The sequence below is a fragment of the Xenopus laevis genome, chromosome 8L, assembly GCF_017654675.1.
Source record: "Xenopus laevis strain J_2021 chromosome 8L, Xenopus_laevis_v10.1, whole genome shotgun sequence".
In the NCBI taxonomy this organism is placed as follows: domain Eukaryota; kingdom Metazoa; phylum Chordata; class Amphibia; order Anura; family Pipidae; genus Xenopus; species Xenopus laevis.
The window spans coordinates 25,413,730-25,440,727 of record NC_054385.1 but is presented as its reverse complement, the minus strand read 5'-3'; the positions used below and the strand labels follow the sequence as shown (position 1 = coordinate 25,440,727).

At 41.2% G+C, this 26,998-nt stretch overlaps 1 protein-coding gene across 1 annotated transcript in view; it reads right to left on the bottom strand.

Annotated features, from left to right (window-relative positions):
• Positions 1–26,998, bottom strand: part of gabra3.L (gama-aminobutyric acid (GABA) A receptor, alpha 3 L homeolog) — a 143,797-nt gene that overhangs the window by 104,210 nt on the left and 12,589 nt on the right. The window contains exon 4 of the mRNA XM_041573885.1: positions 3,421–3,640. Coding sequence (XP_041429819.1) covers positions 3,421–3,640 — 220 coding nt within the window. The remainder of the gene's footprint in view (positions 1–3,420; positions 3,641–26,998) is intronic.

Sequence of the window (26,998 nt, the reverse complement as noted above, 5' to 3'; positions counted from 1 at the left end):
TGAAAGGGGATTTTGTCATATAATCATTGTTGGGAAATTAGACAGGAGAATCAACATTCAATTCAGCATATACAGCAAAAGCATAAGACTATGCATTATGCTAAAAGACCCGCTCCCTGGCCGAGACTCTGAGCATTGCTCCCTGAAATCCTGCTCGGGGGCCCTAGACCCCCCCCTCTCAGTCTGACCCTGCACTATGCAAGCTGGGCACAAGGCTATCAGCAATGCCCCAGACTCCTGCCTCTTTCCCATGGTTGCCTTGGCAAAAACTAATATTGGTAGACAAACAATGAGCTGCAGACTATACATGAGCAAAATCTTCCACACTGGTGTCTATATTCATATCTTTCCATATTATGTCCTTGTGGATCACAGCTTGGTTGGAGGTGCTACCAGTAAAGTTCAGGTACACATACTAGTACTACCAAGCGCTGGAAACTATTTTCAGCTCTTGGTTGGATATCAGTCAAATCTAAACGTTGTTGCTGGCCAACTTATGGTTAGTTACAGGTTTGTGTAAGCTTCAGTCTGTTGTTGCAAGGAGTTCTTACATTTGCAGGAATGCAGGAACAACCTTCCAAGCTAATCTGAGAACATTTGGATATTTTTGTACCAGCAAATCTATTTGCTCTATTTGATGTTATATACATAACAGCTCTAGTTTGGATGTTTGATTCTGCTTCTGAGCAGTAAATTACAGAATATTTTCACAACTGTGTATGTGTTATTTTTGCTTACCACAAGCACAATTTCAATTTTTTTTTGCAAAACTAGGCCTGTACTAGGCCTGGAATGGGGGGTCGCTTCCTCTATAGCTAATAAAAAAAACCCCTCCTCCCCAGCCACTTTCTTACCTGCAGCGAGGAAGGGGAGGGGCGCAAGTTGAGTGTGAGTGGGCGGGAGGATGGGGATTGGAGTACGCTGGGCCCCTCTGAAGATTTTTTTGCAAGGGGGCCCAGCGCACTCTAGTTAAGCTACAAAGTATTTGTAAAAAGAAATAAAACTTTCCACTTAGTAGGTTTCATTTTATTAATGTACCAACAATTGCCATAGGTTATCCTCCTCACATTCCATTTTTTGCATTAAATATCTATATCTGAATATAATGGCAGGTATTTGTAATTTACTGCTGCACACTGACAAAGGGAATCACCTTTTTAGCTGTGTGTTTTTTATTGGCTCAAATGAAGTAGACAAAGAAAGGCAACGTTTCACACCTCACAAGGCCCTTTATCAAGCCTTGATAAAGGACCCTGCAAGGCCCGAAACATTGCCTTTCTTTGTCTACTTTGTTTGAGGCAATAAAAATCACACAGCTAAAAATGTGACTCACTTTGCAGCAGTAATTTGGACTGTTTATATGATTTTCCTGACCCGCGGCAGGTTGGGTAAAATATTGCTTAGCACCTGATCCCAAGGGAAGAAACACAGAGGTTGAGCACTTCACTATAGTGTATAAACGGTGCTTAGTGATGTCATCAGTTATAATTCATGCTTAGTGATGTAATTTCTGTAACATGACTCCCTGTAGAACAATACAAGTATATTAAAAGTCACCATTGAGATCTATAACCTGTTTAAAAGCCTTTATATGGTCATGGAACTCCTTGTGACTTACAATATCCTATTTTACTATAGGGGGTACATTATTCACTATATAGTCAAAACATAATCTTGTGAGCCATACTTATTATTAGGGATGTAGCGAACTGCCGATTTGGTGTTCGCGAACGCCGTTCGTGAACACCGGCAAAAAATGCGAACGTTCGTGAACAGTTTGCGAACTTCGAACACCCGCTAAAATCGTTCGATTCGAACGATCGAAGGATTTTAATCGTTCGATCGAACGATTTTCATTCGAATCGAACGATCGAAGCATTCGATCAAATGCTTTTCATTCGATCGAATGCTTACAATCGTTCGAACGAATGGAAATCGTTAGATTTTTAGCGGTCGAAGGAATTCGAATGGTCGAATGGTCGAACGATTTGTATTCGAATTGAACGCGAACGCAAAATGCGAACGTCGCGCGACGTTCGCGAACATTCGGTGGACGCGAACGGTCGAAGTTCGCGCGAACAAGTACGCCGGCGAACAGTTCGCTACATCCCTACTTATTATGCATGGCTGGTCACCCTGAGATTAGGATGCTTCTTCTGCTGGCCAATTGAAACCTGCAGTTTGATCTCATAAGATTGTACTTAATATAACTAAACACTTGGGACAATAAATCTTGTTATTGTGAATAATAGCATGGGCCTATACAAAAATATGCAACAATATTTTGGAAACTGCTACCCTTCTCTTCAAAAATGAGTTGTGTTCTAGCAAGGTGCCTCAGATGAGAATTGTGATGGATAAAACCCTAGAGCTAGGCTGATGCTGCCCGGCTCCACAGCTGCACTAGAAGAGCCGAATTTCCGTTTTAAAAAACGGAAATTAGGCTCTTAAAGTTACCAGAGGCGGCTTTTTGCTGGTAACTGCCCGCTCTGTGCCGCCTGAGTCAAGGCTGAGTCAATGGCCTGAGCGGCCCTGCCTAGAGCAGTGGTCCCCAACCTTTTTTTACCTGTGAACCACATTCAAATGTAAAAAAAGAGCAAGCATGAAAAAGTCCCTGGGGGTGCAAAGTAAGATCGGCAATTTGGTAGCCCCCATATGGACTGGCAGCCTACAGGAGGCTTTGTTTGGCAGAGCACAACAGCTCTCTAATACATCATCTGTGTCCAAATTTCCTAAATACGAATAATATTCCATTCATGTGTCTGTTTCTAGCCGTGCTTTGCAAGAACAGACTAATTAATTAACCTATGCTGCAATGTCTACCTTAAAGTACACACATCAAATGCAGCAAGCACACAACATATTGTAGTGAGCACAGACATTTGTTTATCCGCACATAGATATAACATAATTTGCTTCACAACGTTAATTTAACAAACAGAAGGCATGTGCAGTGAGTGTTTCCAGACAAGTATGTTGCAATGACACAACAATTCTTTCACCTGTTGAGCCCCCCGGCCCAGTAACACTAGTTTTTTCTTCAACACTATTTTCCCTTATAAGCCTTCTAAATCCAATTCCTTGGTTTTAATATACATACCAAAAACTATGTCTGAACCTGGATCCCCACAAAAAAACAAACATTTTCTGCATTTATATTGATCCTGAATAAACTTTTACACATTAACTGTAATGATTAAAACTGTGTTTGAAATTTTAACCTCTTATTAACCCCCAACCCTTTGGTTCTTGCTCCATATTACCTTCCTCATCTTAGTTTATAAATATTAAGTATGTTTCTATTCTACTGCTTATCCTGAAATTAAGCCTTGCTCAAAGTGGTACTTTTCAGATAAAACCTGCTACTAAGGCCAATTTAAGACCCACATCCTCCACTTGCATTTCCCCTATCCATCTTACCTTTGTGCAGAGCAGACTAGCAGAAGGGTTGCCAAATATGAAAGACTTGCTCCAATCCAGCTCTCTCTCCCCTGACTCAACATTTCCACCTGGACCATGGAGGGGAGGGGTGAGGATGGGCTGCAAAGAGAAATATTAAAAATCCAGATAACAAAAATATGAGAGGGGATTCTTCTTGCATGAAAAAGAGAATGATGTTTCCTCCAAAACAGCAGATGATGAAATCAGGTATAAAGGCTAATCCCTCCTCTTTTCTCTAACATCAGTTCAAAACCATAGGGATTTGATCCAGAATTCAAATCCAGGAGCACAGTGTATTGTTTTTTTTATCTCTTCCTTATTCCATCAGCATTCTTCATGGCTCTTGCAAGCTAGGGATGGTGGGAGTGTGAGACTTATCTAGCTAGAAAAATTGGATCTCCCCCTCTCCACCTTGCTACCTCTGTCTTTGTAGCTGCTAGGTTTAAGAGGGGGATCTATTCTTTGCCGCCCTTGCCCATATTTTTTTTGTTCCCAGGAAACAACTGGGTTAACTTAAAGGAGAAAATGGGTTGCTTGTGGAGCAAGAGGATGAGAGATGTGTGATTATATATGCTGTAGCAGGATTTATGTACAGCAGATAGTGAAGAGGGAGGGAAGAAATTGAAGAAGGGAGGAGAGAGATGTTGAAAGGAGGGGGAAGGGAGACGTAGTGAGCATGAAGAACACAGAGAGGAGAGTGGAAATGGTGATTTTAAAAAATGGACAAATAAGAGGTAGAAAAATGTCTGTGCAAGTTGATATTGTGTTATTACATGTGATAGCATTAACTCTTTCACAGAGGGCTTCCTCTCCCTTCTTGCAGTGTGTGCCTGTGTGACATAACTGATGCTGGAATGGGAGCTGTCTCAGGTGCTGAAATGCATTTCAGCACCTGAGACAGCTCCCATGAGCGAGAGACCAGGCTTGCACTGGAGCACAAGGTGGAAGAAGAGTCAGCCTGGGGTCATTCAGCTAAACATAACAGAAGAAACTTTGACACTGTCAAAAGCAGAACTGACAGACAGTCTTTTTCTGTAAGCCAAAAGCCTTACAGAAAAAAGACCCCAATTCTGTTTTTCCCACAATTTAAGAAAAAAGTCCTTTGGAATTCAATCTCCTATCAATTCTACCAAAGTCCTTTGCAAAGCAGTACCCTGGAACTGTGCCCTGGAACTGAGATTATTGAAAATTAATCTGCCTTCCTTCCACCCAGTTTGGTCAGCTGGAAAAATGCACAGATCTCACATTTAAAGGGGTTGTTCACCTTCCAACACGTTTTTCAGTTCCGTTGGTTTCAGAGAGTTCACCAGAAATAAAGACTTTTCCAATTACTTCCAATTACTATTTTCTGTGTGTGACCATTCTTCTAATATTGAAGTGTAAAGTGCCATTTTTAACCTTCTAAAGCAGCTCTGGGAAGGGGGGGGGGGGTCACCGACCCTCTAAACTGTTCTAAATGGATACATATAGTTGATATATGTCTTATCTGTATTACTGCTGTGCAGAATCCCTGGGTTTTATTAAAGGCAGCTGTTAGAATTGACTTCTAATGCTTCTGCTTTTCATTGACTGGTTATTCTGGGTAGATTCTTCTCACCATTCTAGTGCCACTTCTCTTGGTGGGATGCTATACCATAAAGAATAAGAGAAGAACATGTATATTTTATTAATAATTAATCCCATTAATAATGGGATGATTAAAGGGGTATTAAAGACAGAGAAATAAGTATTAGAACTGAATTCACATGTGGCATAGATTAACATGAATTATATTTTAGGTTGACCCAGGAGTCTCCCTGTGGCTATACAGCTGCTGCTGAACTACAAATTTCAAAACATAGGAGGCACTGTTGTAGTGCAGTGACTGCAAAAGATGCACAGGTTGGACATTGTTAATTTATCAGATGAAGTGATTTGATACTGTAACTCAAGAGCAGAAGCTCATCTGTCAAATGCTACAGGGCTTCTTCTGCATAGATTTATGTGTCAGTCTATAACAAATATGATTGGTTACTTTCCTCTGATTCTTCTTTCTGTCTGTTGCTGTCTTTATTACACTGATGCAAACTTGATGAAGTGTAGGCTAAATTAAAGGGTTACTCCGGTAATCTGCCTACAGGCGTTGCAGCTTCTTAAATGTACCTCTCTTTGTGCCAGTTAAGTGCTGAATATGGTAACTGCCCAACATGGTGTTTTATACTCTTTTTATATTTATCCCCGCATCATAGCCCATAATTCTCACTCTTACTTTCCTTATGGCCACGTGCATTATATTTCTATCCATTCTCCCTTGTTTGCTTGGTTTGTCCCTCTCCCACAAATTTAGATTTTTCCCCTTATTCTCCTTCCCCACCTTTTTCACTCCCACTTTCATGTCTTTTTCTCATCTACAGTATATTTATCTCACTTTTAAAATGTGTTGGTCATGTTTTTTTTTTTGCTCTGGCAGTTTATTCTCTTCCCACTCCAAATTCTCCATTTATCCTCCTCCTGACCTAAGCTTTTCTGTCATGCAGTTTGCTCTTCCTTTTCTTCTCTTTTCTTGCATCTCTTTTTCTATCTCATTTTATCCCTCCTTTCATTTAACACAAGAACATCTCCTCATAATGCCTGGGGAAGGACAGGGCTGATTGTCATGGTGATGACGGATGCTGCAGACATGACGATTTGAACTGATCTTGCTATTGGACAGAAACCCAAAGAATTCCCTGATTTACATAGATTAGTATGTTTGTTTAGATACATTATTGTGTGTAATACAGTATATGTGTTTATCTATAGGTCTATATACTATGTATATTAATTATATGCATGTTTATATAATATCGTATAGTGTTTAGCAATGCAGGCTTTTACTTCAAGAAAGGGGAAGACAGGGGAAACAGAGAGACAGATATACAGAAAAATAAAATGATAAGAAGAATGATAGACACACAGTGAGGTAAAATAATTAGAGCTTTGTAGGGAAAGTGTTGGTAGAAAGATATAACATGACAATGTAATGTGACTAAACAGATAATTTGTCTTTGTTTACTTTGTTTACAATAAACTTTAATAGATATAATTAAATATCAGCAGACTGGGTACAATTTGCAAAAAGAGTAGGCTTAAGCCATCATGTATTTTGTAGTTTTCACCCTGCCCCATGGGAAGCGCTTGTGGGTGCAAGTGTTTGCACTTTATCAGAATTTAATCAGAATTTCCTGATTACTAAAGTGCTGCCAATATTTGTATTTATGAGAGGGAAAGCATGCAGGTGCCCCACCAATGTCAAATGGTGGGACACCGAGAAAATACTTGGTGGGCCCTGGCTTTTATGGCCCCCACTGGCCCAGGGCCTGCTCCCCTGCTTGGATCCAGGCTTGCTTTCTCACCTGGACTGTCAAGAGAAAAGTTAAGGAGGAGGACGTTAAAAGGTACGGGGTGGGCATGCAAACAGGAGTTGATGACAAATGCCGGGACGAGGGCCCTTAAAGTCACAGCCCCCATGGAGCCCAGATGCCCCAGTCTGACCCTGTGCCCCACATCTTGCATGTCATTCAGACATACATGTGGATGCATAGTGCTAAGATGCCTTTCCAAACAATCTGCACCATTTTTTGCATGCTTATGGAAAATGGTAAGCAGGCAATGTTACAGATGCAAGTGCTGCTTAAAGGACCACTAATGGGCATTATTATATAATTACAATTGTTAGATTAGAAAATGGATGCAGAACTGTGCACAATAATAATACCAGACACAAGACCACTGTGCCTACTTTGCTCATCTATAAGCTCATCTAAATTTGCCATGTGCCTACTACATACTACTATGTTTTATAGCAAACACATGCATAATTACCCAGCAAACATTCTTAATAATGAATAAACAGACATCAAACAGACCAGACTCAAATTGAGTAACAAACTGGTTGAAGAAAGATACAAAGTTCATGCTGATGAATCCCAAATTCTGACTATTGCATAAGGTTGGAGGTCTCCTCATATCTTGTGTATAAAAGGACACCTTCAACTCTGGGTTAGTAGCTTTGTCTCAGACCCATGAGTGGGTGAATAGTAAATCTATTAAATTACTTGTGTGTGTGCAAGTTATTGCTTTCTAGTGCATCAGAAAGTTTAATCGTTGATCCTGCATATTTGTATTAATATTTGAATTAATGTTATTTAATATATATTATTAATTTTAAGAAAGGTTCACCCCTTTATTACAGAGGGACATTGGATGATGGTGTATATAAAATAAATGTAAAATTAGCCTGGAAAGTTGGGATTGTCTCCTATTGCAGATTTTATTTTATTTCACTAGGTGTGGCACACTGCTTTAATAATATTCACTGCCAACATTAATGGTTTTTCATAGGGCAGAAGGGTTCGGCGACTCTACCTATCCTGCTATGCACATAGTAACTCATACATTCTCTGTTGTTTTCTTGCTGTTTCACAAAGTATATGGTTCTGGGTATGTAGTAATGTACTTTTGATGCCTCGTGCAGCTGTTTAACTGATTGAATTCCCACACACACATTTGTTAGTTGCTGTATACAGACCCACTGCCTTTGAGTTCTATTTGATTCTTGCAAAATCTTGCTGACTGCATCCTAAACATTTTGCAAGTATACGCTTCTGTTTTCTGCAGTTTCTGACTACTGCAGTCTCCTCCTAATTGGCCTGTCACTCAATTGCTTATCCCATGTACAACTGATCCAGAATTCCACTGCGGTATTCATCCCCTCTGTAAATCCGTATCCTGACTACCTATACATGTTCATATCTGATTTAAACTAATTTCTCTAACAGTGTCGTAAGTATATATTACTGGGCCTCATCATCAATTTATTTTTCAGGCCCCCAAAATGTCTAGAGGTTCACCAGTTTTACAAATATTTATTGAAATTGCATAGGAATTAGGGCCTCTTGGGACCCCTATGCCTCCTGGGCCCCCTGCAGCCGCTGGGTCTGTTTCTTCTCTTTACCAAAGTTCTCTAATACATAAACCGTCTAAAAATACATGCTTCTTATCCTTGCCAATCTTTATATCTTCAATAACAGTCATTCATAATATTCCCCATACAGCAAAATGTGTCTCAATTTTCCCCACCCCTTCCTTTAGATTGTGAGCCTACTGGGTATGTCCCATTGTTTCTTTGTGCTGTAAAATGTGGGCACTTTTTAAAATAATGTAATAATATTTATGTTGTGGCAATAACATACATTTTAACACTTTAAAATTCTAGAACTGAATATGGTGATTGCTTATTATGCAGACTGAATCTTTTTACATTTTGATATATAGTTACTCTGGGAGCCACTAGAGGGCACTCACACATTAAGTAGCAGCAGCATTGAGCATGTGCAACGTGAACAGCATTGCAGATTTGCAGCATGCTGGGTAGCGAAGCTAGTGTAAGCAGCCTAGCAACATGCTCTGTAACTGAATACAGTACCGACAGATGATTGTGCTAATCTGTAACATAGAATTGCTTTCACACATGACAAACATTACTGCAGTTCTAATCATCATAGTGGGAAACAATAAAACCTGCGCTCCTGTTTTTTTTACAAGCACTAAGCCAGTGTGAGGCAGAGCCCTCTTGTTTAAATATAATGTAATAAGCTGTCATCATTATTTTAGATGGTTATTTATAGCCTGCAATTCCAGCAGATAAACCATTCCCAGAAATTCATTGCTTCCCAGCAACCCCTCCCCAATCAAACATGAAGCTTGTTACCTCAGCATACTGCATAACACTGTACAGGCCTTTGGGTCATGAATAAGGGAGAAACATCCCTGAGTACATTCCAAGGTTGCTGGTTTCTTCCCTACCCCTCCCACAGCTCTGCCCAATGGACACCGCCCTGCTAACAGCTTTGGCCATGACCCCCTCTCATTCCTCTTGCATTTGTAGCTCCTTATTGACACACTTCTGTGTGCATGCACCACTTTCATCTTTCCTAGCTCCTTGATAAAGGGTCTGGAGGGCCCAGAAATTTGCCTGTTTGATATGTGTTTTTGGGCTAAATAAATCACTTTTTGCATCACTACAACTGACTGGGTGTGCTGCTGGTAAATTTGACTTGATATATTTATGATCCCGTTCAACACCAGACACCATTGATTGGATGTCAACTTGTGGGAGGTTTCTGTTCCTGTTACTTGTTAGCTTGAAAAAAGACACATCTCAAAAGACACAACTCTGTTGACAGGGCATCATTTGTACAATGGGCAAATCTGCACCTGGGCAGAACCCAATTGTTTTCATCCAGCTGGAGGTAGTACAAAGAAAGCAAACATTTTAATGGCTGCCAAAGATTACTAACCAGGTGCAAATTTGCCCCATACATTAGCCCTACTTTGGCTAAATGAAACCTGCCAACTGCTAGTTGTGAATCTATATATTTAACCCATTTGAAACCTTACAGACTCCAAGAGGGCAAACAAACCAGTCTCTGGATCAACATGGTACTAAAAGCTAGTGTAACGATCTCGGTATCAAAACCTTGCGCAGTGATTGCACAGGTGGTCTCTGGTGTTCACAGACGCCCTTTTGGGGCCCGGGGCTTTCTGCTATGGAAAACCAACAAGGAAGTGCAGGTTTGAGAAATAAGTCCGTAAACGAGGTACCGGCAAGGATTTAGAAAAAGACGAAGAATCAGACGAAGAATCAAGGACTGGCAGCATGAATCGTAAACGAGGGTCAGGCAGGAGTCAAAAAAACAGATAATCAGAGCAGATAATTCACTTGAGCAGGAACAGTAAACTGAAGCCTAGTTCCGGCACTCACAAAATGGTGGACTGGACCTTTAAAGCTGTTTTGGCGCCAAATTCGAATCCATCGCCTATTCGTGGCATCACGACACTCGGCGCCGCGACGATCGTCGTCAAAGCCAGCGCATTAGCAGGAAGTGTGATCCTGCGCACCAACTTCTTAGACAATAAGTGCCCGGAGGTAAGAGTTTGCCGACATCTACCGGCGAGTCTTACAGCTAGTTTCAGTAACCCTGTATTTTCTTATTTAATAAAAAGTCATCCTTCTGTAAGAGGTACAAAGTTAAGCACGCCCTAATAAAATTTGTGCAAGAGAACAAGTTCAGCACTTATATTTGTTTCCTGTAAGGCTGCATTTTCCAGGAACACTTTCTGCTCTGCTACTGCAGAGGGAGCTAATGTGCACATCCAAGGTAGAAACTTTAACATGATGCTCCTGTTCGCATGTGCAGGATTAAGTTGCCTTTCAGCTCCCTGCAATAAATGGAATTACTTCTCTCTTATCCTACCCTCGCAGTCTGAATTCATTTTCATATGTGCAACAAAAATATCCGAACAGGGACTGGGTGAAAAATAAGCTGCATCAGAGAGAGAAATTCACTGTATATTGCTTGGGAAACTGAGCAACAAGAGTGACATCAGCTGATTGGTGATATATCTCAGTCCAAAATGGAGTATGAAAGAGTGCAAAACTAAATCAGTCGATTGTTAATTGGGATGGCAGTAGAGGACCTGATTAAGAAAAGCCAGTTTGTTAAAGTAACAGAAGAAAGCATGGCAAAAGGGAAGTCTTGCCCCATTTCATGGAGCTGAACTAACAACTGGTAATAGAGTGCTAGTAAGAAACCTCAATAAAAAAGGAGGTCCTGGAAAGCTAAGATCATACTGGGAAGATACAATCTATGTTGTTACCAAAAGAAAACATGATGAGCCCAGTTTATGAAGTCAAACCAGAAAATGGAAAAGGTTGAATAAGAATTCTACAGAGAAATTTATTACTACCATGTGACTTTCTACCAACAAAGCCAAATAATGAAGTAACACCAAAGAAATCCGCAAGCAAAACAAGAAAGCATAATGTCCAGAATAAGAAGCAGTTTGTTCAAAGATCAAACCAAGATTCAGATAGTGAATCCAAAGAAGAACAAGACCACTGGAAATCACTGATTCCTCTAACTCAGGATGACCAACCACCTGAAGTTATAGTAGCATTAAGGCAGAGGAATTCTAACCCTGTGATATGGAATAATAGAATATCCAGCAGAGACTGCTATAAAAGAAAACTCTCAGCAAGAAGACATAAATCCCAAAGAGGTACCAGAAATTCTTGAAAGTGACCAAAATGAAAGTGAGGACTTTTGTGATCCAACACCTCTAAGAAGGATACAGCTCAATAGAACCAAGAGAAAGCCAAAGACTCTAAGCAATGATACATGGGGTCAACCAAGTACTGTATACAGAGATAACAAAGTACAGAGTATGGATTGTTAAAAGTTGACACAAGTCACCCAATGTGGTATCTATCACCCTGTTATTTTTCAGAGGACTCTAGAACGTGGTAATAGAACTGAAAATTTTATGTGAACTGATCAGAATGTTTATATTGCAATGTTTGATATTCATTTAAAATGTTTGCTTTCTTTCTTCTGTAACAAAATTTGTGCAAGAGAACAAGTTCAGCACTTATATTTGTTTCCTGTAAGACTGTATTTTCCAGGAACACTTCCTGTTAATGTGCACAGCCAAGGTAGGAACTTTTACATGATGCATCTGTTCCCATGTGCAAGATTAAGAAAATGTTCCTGTTGTATTTCAGCTCCCTGCAAAATGGAATTACTTCTCTTTTACCCTACCCTACCCTCACACTCTGAATTCATTTTCATATGTGCAACACTTCCCTTCTTGAAGCTATCTAATGTATCTGCCAGTACAAACACATAGGCTAAGGCCAGACGGGCAGATTCGGGGAGATTTAGTTGCCTGGCGACTAATCGCCTCTTTTGGGGGGCAACAATTTCCCCGAACTGCCTTCTTCCTGCCTTTCGCCTGCTTGAATGAGAAAACAACAGCGCAATGCACTCACGGCGCTTCAATTTCGGAAATCGCCTGAAGCTGCCCTTTGGGCGATTTCAGAAATCAAAGCGCTGTGAGTGCATTGAGCTGGTGTTTTCTCCCCGAATCTGCCCGTCTGTCCCTACCCTTAAGGTAGAGAATTCTACAACTTCACAGCTCTCACTCTAGCAAATGCTTTTTGAAATGGAACCTCCTTTTTTCTAATCAGAATCTATGCCCTTGTGTCTGCTGGAAGTAAATAAATAAAGCATTAGAGATTTTATTGTATTGTCCTCAGATATTTAGACATAGTTATCATATCTTTCCATAAGTGCCTCTTCTTCAGTATAACCAACCACAACTTGGCCAGTCTTTATTCATATCAAGACCAGGGGTGATCCTGGCCCCTCCGCCGCGTGAGGCAGCAGCAGTTGCTGCTGCCCCCCCCACCCCAGAAATTCGCTCTTAAAGTACCAGGAGCAGCATTTTTGCTGCCCCTGGTACCTAGTGGGGCGCTGCTGCCTGAGGCGACAGCCTCAACTCGCCTCATTGGTGAAGCACCCCTGATCAAGACAGTCCATGCCATTTACCAGTAATGAAAATATCATAAACTGGTAAAACTGTTTGCTTCAGAAACACTACTATAATTCATATACACAAGCTGTTGTGTAACAATGGCGAAAATTGAAAAAAGGCTACATGGCACAGGTTAAATAGTGGATAACAGATTACACCCTTATGTTCTACAGTGCTTATCCGCTACCTGCTGTGTAATCTGAGCTTTTCACCTTTGAATGGCTGCCCTCATTGCTACACAGCAGCTAATTTATATAGACAAAGTTAGTGTTTCTGAAGAAAACACAAAAGTTTACAACAGGGCAACACTGCATTATAATTTTACTATTTTAAAACACTTTTAGTGTTCGAATTTCGAATGGTCGAATATGGCTACTTCGACCATCGAATGGGCTACTTCGACCTTCGACTACGACTTCGACTTCAAACTAAAAATCGTTTGACTATTCGCTGTCGAAGGATTTCAATTCGGCAGTCGAATATCGAGGGTTAATTAACCCTCGATATTCGACCCTAGGTAAATTTGCCCCTAGGTGTCCACTGAACAGTTTGATGCCCATTGTGCATAGGGACCCCAATATGAAGTTAGCGCATCCAAATTGTCCAGGACTTTACTTCAGCTACTGAAACATCAACACATTTTTGTGGAGTAAAAACACCTAAAAACATGTTTATCATATATTTTTGGAAAGTACTCATTCTACCAAATCTAAAATGGGTACCCATGCCTTTCTGTTCCAATCTACTGAGTTGCAAGGCTTTCCCAAAATTGTCGGTTTCAGTGAAATATCTGAAAATTGTCTCAAAGCTTCAACTTTCCAGCATCATATTGGCCATGTATAATTATGTAGCAAGAAAAAGCACCCTAAATATGATTGCCAGAGGTCCTCCAAACAGGTTGATGCCAATATTTTATAGGTTTACCATAGAATCTGGCATTTAGAGGCCCCAAAATGAAGTTAGAGCATACAAATAGTCCTGTGGGTAACCAGCTAATGAAAGATCAACACTTGACTGCATTTTTATGTTGGGTAAAAACACAGAAATATATGTTTACCCCCCAAAACCATATATTTTTGGAAATTACACATTCTACCGAATCTTGAATCGGAACCCATGCCTTTCTGCTCCAAACTACTGAATCACAAGGCTTTCCCGAAATTGACAATTTTGGTGAAACATCTGAAAATTGCCTTAAAGCTTCAACTTTTCAGCATCATATCGCTCATGTATCATAATGTACCAAGAAAAAGCACCCTAAATATGATTGCATGGGGTCCTCCAAACAGTTTGGTGCCCACTTCAGCTAATTAAAAATCAACATATTGACTGCATTTTTGTGGGGTAAAAACACAAAGGAGAAAGCTCCCTGTTTGTTGCTGAATTAAGCATAGAATCCCTGTTTAAGACAGGATTTTTTGTTTTCACTTGGTGTGTGAATGTGTTGTCCACTTGGGTGACATTTGGGAAGTTTTGAGTTGATTTTCTTTACTAAAAATCTATTTTTTTTTTACCCATGAGGTGAGTGATTGCTAGCCAAGTTCCCTTCACTTCCTCTGGACTACAAACTCACTGTTAGGTCTCCTCTCCCTCCCCGCAGCTGGGTGTCAGTTTCACTTGCATTTTTCTGCTGTTTTAGCACAAATTGTTGACTTTTTGTACAGATTGAGTGGGTATTTTAATTTTGCACTCAGTTTTGTGAGGAGAGAAAGCTAAAGGGAGAAGGATTTAAGAATATAAAATCTTTTCCAGCAGCAGCAGTGCAGCTCCCAGGCACCTGCTCATATTAACCCTCTCCCTGCCAGAGCTTCTCAACTAAAAATTTACTTTTTTGTTGATCAACAGTATAAAGCTTTCTTTTTGTGGGTTGTTTTGTAAAAAAATGGGAGGGAATAAAAAGGAAAGTTATAAAAGTTATAAAAAAATACCTCAGGGTCCTAAAGCAAAAGGACACGATAAACCCAGCTGTAGCTCTGCAAGGAAACACCAATCAGAACCCATGTGACAAAGTCCCACGGCCTCTACTTCTGCTGCTGCAACCAATGTGACCCCTGCTAAAACATTTGTGCAAGCGGTAGCTACTTGCTGCAACCCAAGCCAAGTCACTGCTGGGGTAGAGAAGCTTACAAGGAAGCATGGGGTCAGATGCCTAATGTCAAGCACTCCTGGCATTAGAGGCTTACATAAAGGCTGCAGCTGAAGTGGTGGGCCCCTCTGCAATAGTGGCAGCAAGTAAAATGTATCAAATAAAATCTTATCCTGCTAGGACTATTTCAGCAGGGTTCTCAAAAGGGGTATCTCCAAGTCAGAAAAAATGCCACACTTACACTAATGTGCTGTTTGAAGCATCGGGTGCACACTGTATTCCTCTTTGCACAGGTTAAATCCACATCAAAATAATGACTCCAGCAGCACTCTAATCAGTGATTTAAACTTTTATTCGTGCCACTAACAGGGCAATGTTTCTGGCTATACCAGCCCTAGTTTGAATCACTGATCGGAGTGCTGCTGGAGTCATTATTTTCAAAAGGGGTATCTTCACTAAATAACCTCAAGGTTGCTGTTACACATCAAACCTCCCAACATTTTGGAAACAGAAAGCAGGACAAAAAGATTTGTCACGCGTAGCTAATGAAGGTGAATTGCCCTTTAAGCTGTGAGTCTAACTTCTTATCTTATCTAAAACTGTTACAAAATAATTTTAATTATCTATTCTGGGCTATCTGTCAAGAACCAATTAAGTTAGAAACTTTGTACCTTTTTCTGGCTGTTCAGTGCAGCAGATCAAAGAGAAACTCGGGATTTATAAGTACAAATCCTGGACTGCAGGGTTGAGCTGTGAAAAGCGGACTGTCCCACTCAAAACAGGATAGTTGGGAGGTATGCAACATCCAAACCTCCTCCTTCTTCACTGAAGTTATCTAAGGCTGCAGCATATCTTTCAATTGCAGCAAAATAGAAGGGGGAGGAAAATGTCAATGCATCCCCCAGGGCCACAGTTGTTCCTGCCACAAAAAATTGTACCCCTGTTATGGGCACCCCTGAGGGTGTGGGGGTGCCCATGATTGCAACACTTGTTGGGGTGGGGGTAGACAGTGTCTTTTCCTCTTCAGATTCCAGGAAAAAGAGGAATTTTAAATCAAACTGGCTGGTACCTGAGGAATGGGCATCAGCAGTTAATGACGGAGCACCCCAATCCAAGGGTAAAAAGGGCAGCAAAACATCTGCTCCTCATGTGGTGACATTGTCTGGCCCAACTGTTGGTCGCGGTCAACTGGTGTCAGACCATGCACTCTTGCCTCCAGATCAGGTGGGGGATAAGGAGGTTAATGGTCTGCAAGGCTTGAACATGGCAGTGTGGGTCTCCCCACAGACTCAGGGGTGCAGCATCTAAGTAGTAAGCACATAGTAAGTTAGGTTGAAAAAAGACACACATCTTTTAACTTTTTTTTTTAACCTGCCTAACTGCCAGTTGATCCAGAGGAAGGCAAAATACCCCATCTAAAGCCTCTCCAATTTACCTCAGAGGGGGATCCAGTCCCTGGATCAACTTGTACTATGAGCTATATTCCATAACCCTGTATTCCCTCACTTGCTAAAAAGCCATCCAATCCCTTCTTAAAGGGGTACCACTGATTCAGGGAGAGAATTCCACATCTTCACAGGAGGCAGTGGAGAGGGCAGAGACTAACCATCGAGCATCCAAAGCTCCCTATGTTGTTTCAAAGCTAATTATTTTGGTTGCTCCGGTGTCAAACACTTCCAAATGTGTTTCAAGTGAACACCTGAGCCGTTGCAGGGCCTCCATATGACAAGTGATTCTGATTCTTCTACTGCAACATCTTGTGTAAATATTCACAAAGCTCTAGTCGAGAGGGGAAATTATTAATTCCTTAGCCAGGAAGAGCTCATGGATGAGGGGAACATCAAAGAGGAGGTTGACAAAGGAGTGGCAAATCCTTCTACCCCAATCCCCCCCCCCCTGCTGAGAAACTCAAAATTTTCACCTTTGGTGTTAAATTGGAGAAAAACCTGCATATGGCTCTGGAGAAGCGGCATGACTTGCCTTTAGTTATCAATTTTGTGAGACAATACATTAAGGTCATTAAAGAGGCCAAGAACTATGGAACAGCGGAATATCTCCGTATAATTAAGTTTCAGAAAAAATGTTTGTCTCATCAGACCTCAACCAGGGCTAAAGCACTTCCTAACACTCAGTAATGGCCTTGAGTATAAGCACACTTAATACAAATGGCTGTTGGGACCCTTTCGGAATGTTTCCGGTACTCTCCTTTCATTGTCAAGGAGGGTACTCTGTGAGTTTCCTCCAAGATACCCATTGCACTCCAGAGCTTGAAGCAACCTGGCATCTGGAGTGGAAGGGCTCACCTTACTTGGATGTCATGTGGGGTGGTGACCCTTTTCTCAGAATCCTTCGAGCCAGAAGTGCTAACTACCAACTGTGTCATCCCTGGCCGTCTATTACATCTTCGGGTCCATGAGTCGAGTAGAACATATAATCTAATAAATGTGTATGCCCCTACAACCAGACCAGAGAGAGCGCGGTTCTTTGAAAGTTTGTCAGCCTATATGGAGACAATTGACTCTGATGAAGCCTTGATTATAGGGGGTGATTTCAATTACACCCTTGATGCTCGAGACCGCAATAATTAGAAGATGAGGGTTTTGCAAAGTCAGTCTGGGATACATGGAGAGGCTGGAGGGCTTTTCAGGATGAATTTGCCACATTGATTCAGTCATGGGATGTAGGTCTGGTTCACCTAAAGCTCTTGTGTCAAAAGTGTGAGCAGGCAGCGCAATCAGAAAGATTGATGCGCTGAATGGGGAGTTCTTTGATCTTGAGCAAAGACTATTAGGCTCTGAAGACCAAACCCTTCAGTGTGAAAACCTAGAAATGAAAGAAGCTCAGCGTAACATGGAATAGCAACAAGCTCGTGGTGCCTTTGTGCGAAGCTGGATGCAGTTACTCTGTGATATGGTTCGTGGATCACGAATCTTCTGGAGAAGAAGAAGGGGAACCAAAAACAAATCACATGCCTTCTTGTTGAGGATGGAACTCCCTTCAGGATCCGGAGGCTATCCAGGACAAAGCCCCGTCCTTTTATCAAAACCTTTTTTCTCCAGATCCCACTCTAGATAAACTATCTCAAGCACTCCATTTAATGCCCCATAATAAATCTCCTGGGCTTAACGGACTGATCGTGGAGTTTGTTAAGTTCTTCTGTGATACTCTTGGACCTGTTTTCCATAGGATCCTAACTGAGGCCCTACGCCTTATTAAGAACTGGAGACCAGTCTCACTGCTCAGCACAGACTACAAGTTTGTGGCCAAAGCTATCTCACTCAGGCTCAAATCTGTGCTGGCAGATGTGATTCAACCTGACCAGTCCTATACAGTCCCAGGTCGGACAGTTTTTGATTTTTTTGAGACTTACTACATTTTGCAAGAAGGACTGGTCTATCTCTTGTTTTGTCTCTCTGGATCAATAAAAGGCATTTGACAGGGTGGATCATCAATATCTTATAGGCATCTAAGGATGCCCCTTATCGGGACAACTGTACATGCTGGCCATTGAGCCCTTCCTTTGTCTCCTAATGAAAAGGCTCATGGGGCTGGTGCTCAAAGAACCTGACATGAGGGTGGTTCTCTCAGCCTATGCTGATGATGTAATTCTTGTGGCCCAGGACCTAGTTAATCTTGAACGGGCACAAGAGTGTCAAGAGGTCTATGTTGCTGCCTCATCTGCCCAGATCAACTGGTCCAAGAGCTCAGGCCTTTTGGAGGGTTCTCTACGGTTAGATTTCCTGCCTCCTGCTTTTCGTGACATCTCGTGGGAGAGTAAAATCATTAAATATTTAGAGGTCTACCCATCAGCTGAGGAGCATCCTGTATCACAGAATTTCATTGAACTTGAGGAGTGTGTTCTAACCTACCTGGGAAAATGGAAGGGTTTTGCTAAAGTACGTTCTATGAGGGAGAGGGCTTTGGTGATCAATCAGCTGGTGGCCTCTCAGCTCTGGTACCGGCTGATATGTCTTAGCCCAACCCAAGAATTCATTGCTAAGATCCAGAGAAGGTTACTGGACTTTCTCTGGATAGGAAAGCACTGGGTCTCTGCAGGTGTTTCAAGCCTCCTGTTGACAGAGGGAGGACAGGGAGTTGTGTGCATAAGTTCTCAAGTGCACACCTTCCGTTTTCAGTAAATACATACTTGTATGCAGATCCTTCTCCCCAGTGGAGTACCCTAGCATCCAGCTTTTATCGCCAGGTATGCAATATGGGGTAGGACCGGCAAATGTTTGTCATTGAACCTGAGGGTTTCCTAAGAAGCCTCTCAACCCTGCCGGCTTACTACCAAGACACTCTAAAGACCTGGAGCATGGTCTCCGTGCAGGTCCGGACTGAGAATTAAAATAGGCCCTGGCATTTCAGGTACACAGAGGCCCAATCAGCCCACAAAGAGGCCCAAAAAGCCCCCACCAGCCCACTAAACACTGACTTTCTATGGCACCTTATAGCACCCCTCTGGCATTTGCCAGAACCCACAGATTGCCAGTCTGGGCCTGTCTCCGTGTTAAGACAAGGAGCCATTTAAGGGAAAGACATTCTAAATGAACTCCTACATTACAATCCATTTTTTAAGGCTAGGATGTTGGAATCCATCAGCATCCGCGCCGCCGCCTTTGCCAGGCTCGGTTAACCGAGTTGGGGATCTCCTGGATTTTGAGAAATCAGATGGTGGACTCTCAGGCAATTATGCCACGCATGGAATTTCTCACCACTAGGGTTCCACACCATCTGCTCAAGGAAATCAAGGACACAATCTCTGCTGATTCTCACACCATCATTGATGGAGTTTTTCATGCTGGAGAGCCAAGTCCACCTTGGAACTCCTCACCTCCAGACATAATAATAGCACCCAAAACCTGTCAATCCCCTCAAGCACCTCCTTCCCCCAACTTGAGCCTGTTGGAAAATTTAACATTGGCACGCTTTCATGATATAACAAGAAAGCTGTACTCTCTAATGCTTCACACTGTACACTTCCTTGCCCTCATCTCCCCACTATGATACCATCTGGAGACGTGTGCTTAATGATAATGAAAGACCTCAGTAGCAAGCTCTTTATTCCACTTTGGTGCCTAGACCCACTGGAGACTTGAGTTGGAAAGTGCTCCATTGTTCCTTGAGCACAACGGAGTATTAAGCTCATTTTACAGACTGCCCAGCTGCTTGTCCATTCTGTGAAAAAGGAGAGTCTGTGTTTCATGCTTATTTTACGTGTGCCAGACTGCAACCTCTATTGCTTTTGAGGAAGCTCTACCTGCAGTTCTGGTTACACTTTTCACCTCATGTTTGTATTTTTGGACACCCAGTATCCCGGGACAATCAAGAGAGAGACCTTCTCTCCAACTTGCTCCTGGCTTGAGCTAAATTAGCCATTCATAAATCTAGAATGCAATGTTTGGAAGGTGGGAACCCTCTGCCAGTAGAGGTCTTACTCCAGGTGCGGAGAATTCCCGCATCCGAGCAGAGTACACACAATCTGTGTTTACTGGTCAGTTGAACGAATTTGTTGACCAGTGGGCAATAGATGGGGGTTCTTTGCTTAGAATCTCCAGACATTTTAATTTTAGTGCCTTGAGGGCTTCCCTACAGAGCATTGATTGGGGCATTAAGTGTTCAGCTAAAAACACAGAACAGAAACGGTAGTCATTTAAAATGATATTAAATCATTACTGTTCTCAATTTATTCCCTTAAGGAGTAAATGTAGAAGATCTAAGAATCTTCCTATGTGGCTTAATACAGAAGTAAAGAAGTTAATAGGAAAGAAGAAAAAGGCATTTAAAAACTACAAATCTGTTGGGACAGAAGCTACATTTAATGAATATAAACACTGAAATAAATGTTGGAAATCAGCAATCCGGAAGGCAAAGATAGGAAATGAAGAGTTAAATGAGGTGGAAACTAACCCTAAAAGGTTTTTTAAATATATGCCTATGGATTGGAGAAAAGCTGATGTTATGCCAATATTTAAAAAGGGATTACGATCTCAGACTGGCAATTATAGGTCAGTAAGTTTGACATCTGTGGTGGGCAAATTATTTGAAGGCTTGTTAAGGCATCACATTCAAAATTTTGTCCTAGTCAATGGCATTATGAGCAGCAATCAGCATGGCTTTATGAAGGATAGGTCATGTCAGACAAATTTGATAGTTGGGCTTAATGAAGTCGTTTGCACATGGATAGGAAACTGACTACAGGATCAGGTAGAGAGGGTGGTTGTTAATGGGACATTCTCTACTTGGAGTAAGGTTCTTAGTGTGGTAACTCAGGGCTCGGTATTGGGTCCACTTTTATTTAACTTGTTCATTAATGACTTAGGGGAGGGTATTGTAAGTAATGTATCAGAGTTTTCAGATGACACAATACTATCCAGCCCAATTAATTCCATCCAGGTTATGGCATCCTTGCAACACGATCTTGACAAACTGGCAATCTGGGCAGCTAAGTTGCAAATGAGATTCAATGTTGATAAATGTAAAGTCATGCCTGGGATGTAAGAATATCCAATCCACTTGTACCCTTAATGGGACTGCACTAGGCAAATCCATTATGGAAAAGGACCTTGGAGTCCTTGTAGATGATACACTTGGCTGTAGCAAGCAATGCCAATCAGTAGCATCAAGGGCAAATAAGGTCTTGAGCTGTATTAAAAGGGGCATAGAGTCACGGGAGGAGGGGGTCATTCTTCCACTGTATAGAGCACTTGTAAGGCCCCATCTAGAATATGCTGTACCGTTTTGGTCTCCATCACTCAAACAGGACATTATTGTATTAAAGAGGGTACAGAGAAGGGCAACTTAGCTGGTAAAAGGTATTGAAAATCTTAGCTATAAGGACTGGCCAAATTGGGGATGTTCACGCTGGAGAAGAGGCGCTTAAGGGGTGATATGATAACTATGTATAAATATATAAGGGGATCGTATAATAATGCTTTATTTACCAGTAGGTCTTTCCAGCTGACACAAGGTCACCCATTCCAATTAGAAGAAAAGAGGTTCCTCCTAAATATTTGGAAGGGGTAAATTCTATGTTCTGTGGCATTTAAAAGGTTAATACAGCTCAATACCTTGTTTGGCCTTGCAGTTGCAGACTGGCATTGCTTACAGCCAAGTTTATTGAATTATAAGTTGAGAGTGAGGACTTCCAAGTTAATTTTCTTAGAGATAGCACATGTGGTACAATCAACACATTTACATAACTTTGGGGTGGGCAAATAAACACATTTACATAATTTTGGGGTGGGCAAAAGTAGAAAAAAGGACATTCACCCCAGAAAACCATATATTTTCAGAAAGTACACATTCCCCCAAATCTAAATTGGGTAGGCATGTCTTTCTACTCCAAAGCGCCAAGCCGAAAACCTTTCCTAAAATTGGCGATTTTGGTGACATTTCCAAAAATCACCTCAAAACTTCCACCCTGCAGCATCTTATTTCCCATATAATATTAGGTATCAAGATAAATCACCACATTTACATCATTTTGTGGTGGGCAAAGGTAGAAATTGGCATCATTTTGGGGTGGGCAAAGGTAGAAAAAAGTACGTTCACCCCAGAAAACCATATATTTTCAGAAAGTACACATTCCCCCAAATCTAAATTTGGTAGGTATGTCTTTCTACTCCCAAGCGCCAAACAGAAAACCTTTCCTAAATTTGGCGATTTTGGTGACATTTCCAAAAATCACCTCAAAACTTCCACCCTGCAGCATCTTATTTCCCATATAATATTAGGTATCAAGATAAATCACCCCAAATATGAAAGCACATGGCATATAGGGGCTCCAAAATGAAGACCCCACATATGGTCTGTCATTTCAGGTATTGCAAATCAACACATTTACATAATTTTGGGGTGGGCAAAAGCAGAAAAAAGTATGTTCACCCCACAAAACCATATATTTTCAGAAAGTACACATTCCCCCGAATCCAAATTGTGTATGCATGTCTTTCAACTCCAATGCACCAAGCCGCAAACCTTTCCTAATATTGGCGATTCTGGTGACATTTCCAAAAATAAAACCAAAACTTCCACCCTGCAGCATCTTATTTCCCACATACCATTAGGCATCAAGATAAATCACCCCAAATATGAAAGCCGGGGGTCCGCTGAACAGTTTTATGTCCAATATGTATAAGCATGTGGCATATAGGGGCCCCAAAATGAAGAACCCACATATGGTCTGTCATTTAAGGTACTGCAAATCAACAAATTAACATCATTTTGGAGGGGGGGCAAAGGTAGAAAAAAGTACTTTTACCCCAGAAAACCATATATTTTCGGAAAGTACACATTCCTCCGAATCCATATTGGGTATGCATGTCTTTATACTCCAAAGCACCAAGCCGCAAACCTTTCCTAAATTTGTATATAGGGGCCCCAAAATGAAGACCCCCCATATGGTCTGTGATTTCAGGTACTTCAAAATCAACACAATTACATTGTTTTGGGGTGGGCAAAGGTAGAAAAAAGTACGTTCACCTCAGAAAACCATATCTTTTCGGAAAGTACACATTCCCCCGAATTCAAATTGTATATGCATGTCTTTCTACTCCAAAGCAAATAACCGCAAACCTTTCCTAACTTTCCTAAAAATCACCTCAAAACTTCCAACCTGCAGCATCATATTTCCTACATAATATTAGATATCAAGATAAATCACCCCAAATATGAAATCCTTGGGTTCTCTGAACAGTTTTATATATAGGTGTACCTAAGCACGTGGCATGTAGGGGCACCAAAATGAAGATCACCATATAGTCTGTCATCTCAGGTACTGCAAAATCAACACATTTACATTGTTTTGGGTGGGGGGGGGCAAAGGTAGAAAACACCACAGAAAACAATATGTTTTTAGAAAGTACACATTCCTCGAATACAAATTGGAATACAAAACCTTTAAAACTTCCACCTGCAGTATCTTATTTCCCACATACTATTTGGTATCAAGTTAAATCATGCTAAATATGAAAGCCTGGGGTCCGCTAAATAGTTTGATGCACAATGTACATAGGTTTTTTTAAGTAAATAGCATGTAAGGACCCCAGAATCTACCTTGTGCATATTTATTTGTTGGCTTACACTTAACACTAATTTATAAACTCTGCCAGTTTTATGTGGGATAAAAAGTGCAAAAAATTATGGTGACCCCTGAAAAGCATATATCTTTGGAAAGTACACATTATGATGAATCTAAAATGGTTAATTATTTCTTTATACTCCAAACTACTCAACTGCCAAGCTATACCAAAGACAGCAATTTTTATGACATTTCTTAAAACCACCTAAAAATATTGCAATTGACCGCATTTATCTCACCCAATTTCTTACATACAAGTGGAAAACACCCTAAATATTGACGCCATGGGTCTACTGAACAGTTTGATGCTCAGTATGCATAGATATACCAAAGCAGCTGGCATGTGCAGACCTCAAATAAAAAAAGTGCATATGAATTTTCTCAGCTGCCAATTTGCCTTCTGTCAACATAGACCCTGACTGCATATTGTGTGCCACAAGACCCTCCTAACTAGTTCAGGGAGATTGTGTGGCTGAGAGACTGGTGTAGGGAGGAGGGCTTTGGGTTTTTGGAGAACTGGGCTGATTTCTCAGTCAGCTACAGGCTCTTTTAAACTGGGTGGGGGTGCAATAAAGGATTCAGTGGAAGATAGGTTATAGATGTGGTAGTGGGCATAGGAAGGAAAAATGGGGGAGGAGATTTGGTTTGGAGTACTTTTCACGCTGGTTCCAGTATTAAATGTATGTTTTCAAATGAAAGGAGTCTGACTGGTAAAATGGGAGAGCTGGAGGTGCTGGCACTGGAGGGGAAATATTATGTGATTAGTGTGGCCGAAACATGGCTGAATACATCACATGACTGGGCAGTTAAAATCACTGGCTATACTTTTTATACTATGGCTATACTATACTTGTTTTGGAGGGACACAGGCAGTAGAAAATGAGGATGGGTATGTCTGTTTGTTAGGCAGGATTTAAATGAGACATTTTATGTAAAAAGCAAGAATGTACCAGTGCATTTTATTCTTTTAGACATAGAAGGAATGAAAAAAAGGTGTGTTTCTGGTTACTTTATTGAACATTTCTGCAAAAATCCTACTAATCTTGCCCATCTGTTCCACTTGCTGCTGCCTCCTTTCCCAGGCTGTGCAGAGGTGCTAGCAGCACTCAGCACACTGCACTGTAGGATAGGAACCAATCAGCAGCTAGGCTGACCTGATAAGGAACTGAAGCCTGTCTTTGCTTGTGTGACTGCAGGGCTATGATTGGCTGTCCCCTCTTACTGTGCTTCGGGCAGGGACCATTAAGACTCACCCTTCATTTGAAACTCGGACAGGGACCAGAGATCTCCAATAAAGGGGCTATTTCTAAAGATAATATAAATGTTTTGCACATTGTGAAGCCAACTCCATAAATTATACACAATTGCCTACAAAACTAGGGTTTTTTCCATTTATCCTATATGTCTCCTTTAAAAGTTAATATAAACAAGGAGGTGATGTTAGAAAACAAGGGGGCTGAAGCTTTGTGGGTGGAGCTTTTCACTGATTGTAAAGAGTCCAGCAAATGAATTGTAGAAGTATGGTATAAACCCTCCTAATGTAAGTGAAGAGGAGGAGGCTAAGCTCCTGATGCAAATAGAAAAAGCTGCTAGTTTTGGGACATTTGTGACAATTTTATGGCACAGGTTGTTGAGGAGCCAACCAGAAAAATGCTATTCTGGATCTAGTCAAGGCCGATGGGGCACTGGGTAGAAAACATAGTAACATAGTAAGTAAGGTTGAAAAAAGGCACACGTCTTAATATGTCTAACAGAGGGGGAAAAATTCCTTACGGACTCCAAAATGGCAATCGGACTAGTCCCTGGATCAACTTGTACTATGAGCTATCTTCCATAACACTGTATTCCCTCACTTGCTAAAAAGCAATCCAACCCCTTCTTAAAGCTATCTAATGTATCAGCCTGTACAACTGATTCAGGGAGAAAATTCCACATCTTCACAGCTCTGACTGTAAAAAAAGCACCTTCTGAATATTTAGGCGGAACCTCTTTTCTTCTAATCGGAATGGGTGACCTTGTGTCAGATGGAAAGACCTACTGGTACATAAAGCATTAGAGAGATTATTATATGATCCCCTTATATATTTATACATAGTTATCATAGCACCCCTTAAGCGCCTCTTCTCCAGCATGAACATCCCCAATTTGGCCAATCTTTCCTCATAGCTAAGATTTTCCATACCTTTTACCAGCTTAGTTGCCCTTCTCTGTACCCTCTCTAATACAATAATGTCCTGTTTGAGTGATGGAGACCAAAACTGTACGGCATATTCTAGATGGGGCCTTACAAGTGCTCTATACAGTGGAAGTATTACCCCCTCCTCCCGTGACACTATGCCCCTTTTAATACAGTTTAAGACCTTATTTGCCCTTGATGCTGCTGACTGGCATTGCTTGCTACAGCCAAGTTTATCATCTACAAGGACTCCAAGGTCCTTTTCCATAATGGATTTGCCTAGTGCAGTCCCATTAAGGGTATAAGTGGCTTGGATAGTCTTACATCCCAGGTGCATGACTTTACATTTATCAACATTGAATCTGCCACTTAGCTGCCCAGATTGCCAGTTTGTCAAGATCGTGTTGCAAGGATGCCACATCCTGGATGGAATTAATTGGGCTGGATAGTTTTGTGTCATCTGCAAACACTGAAACATTACTTACAATACCCTCCCTTAAGTCATTAATCAACAAGTCAAATAAAAGTGGACCCAATACTGAGCCCTGAGGGACCCCACTAAGAACCTTACTCCAAGTAGAGAATATACCATTAACAATCACCCTCTGCACCCGATCCTGTAGCCAGTTTCCTATACATGTGCAAATGACTACATTAACATTAACAAGCCTTCAAATAATTTGCTCACCACATACAGTATGTCAAACTTACTGGCCTATAATTGCCAGGCTGAGATTGTAATCCCTTTTTAAATATTGGAATAATATCAGCTTTTCTCCAATCCATAGGCACCATACCAGATCAAAGTGAATCTGAG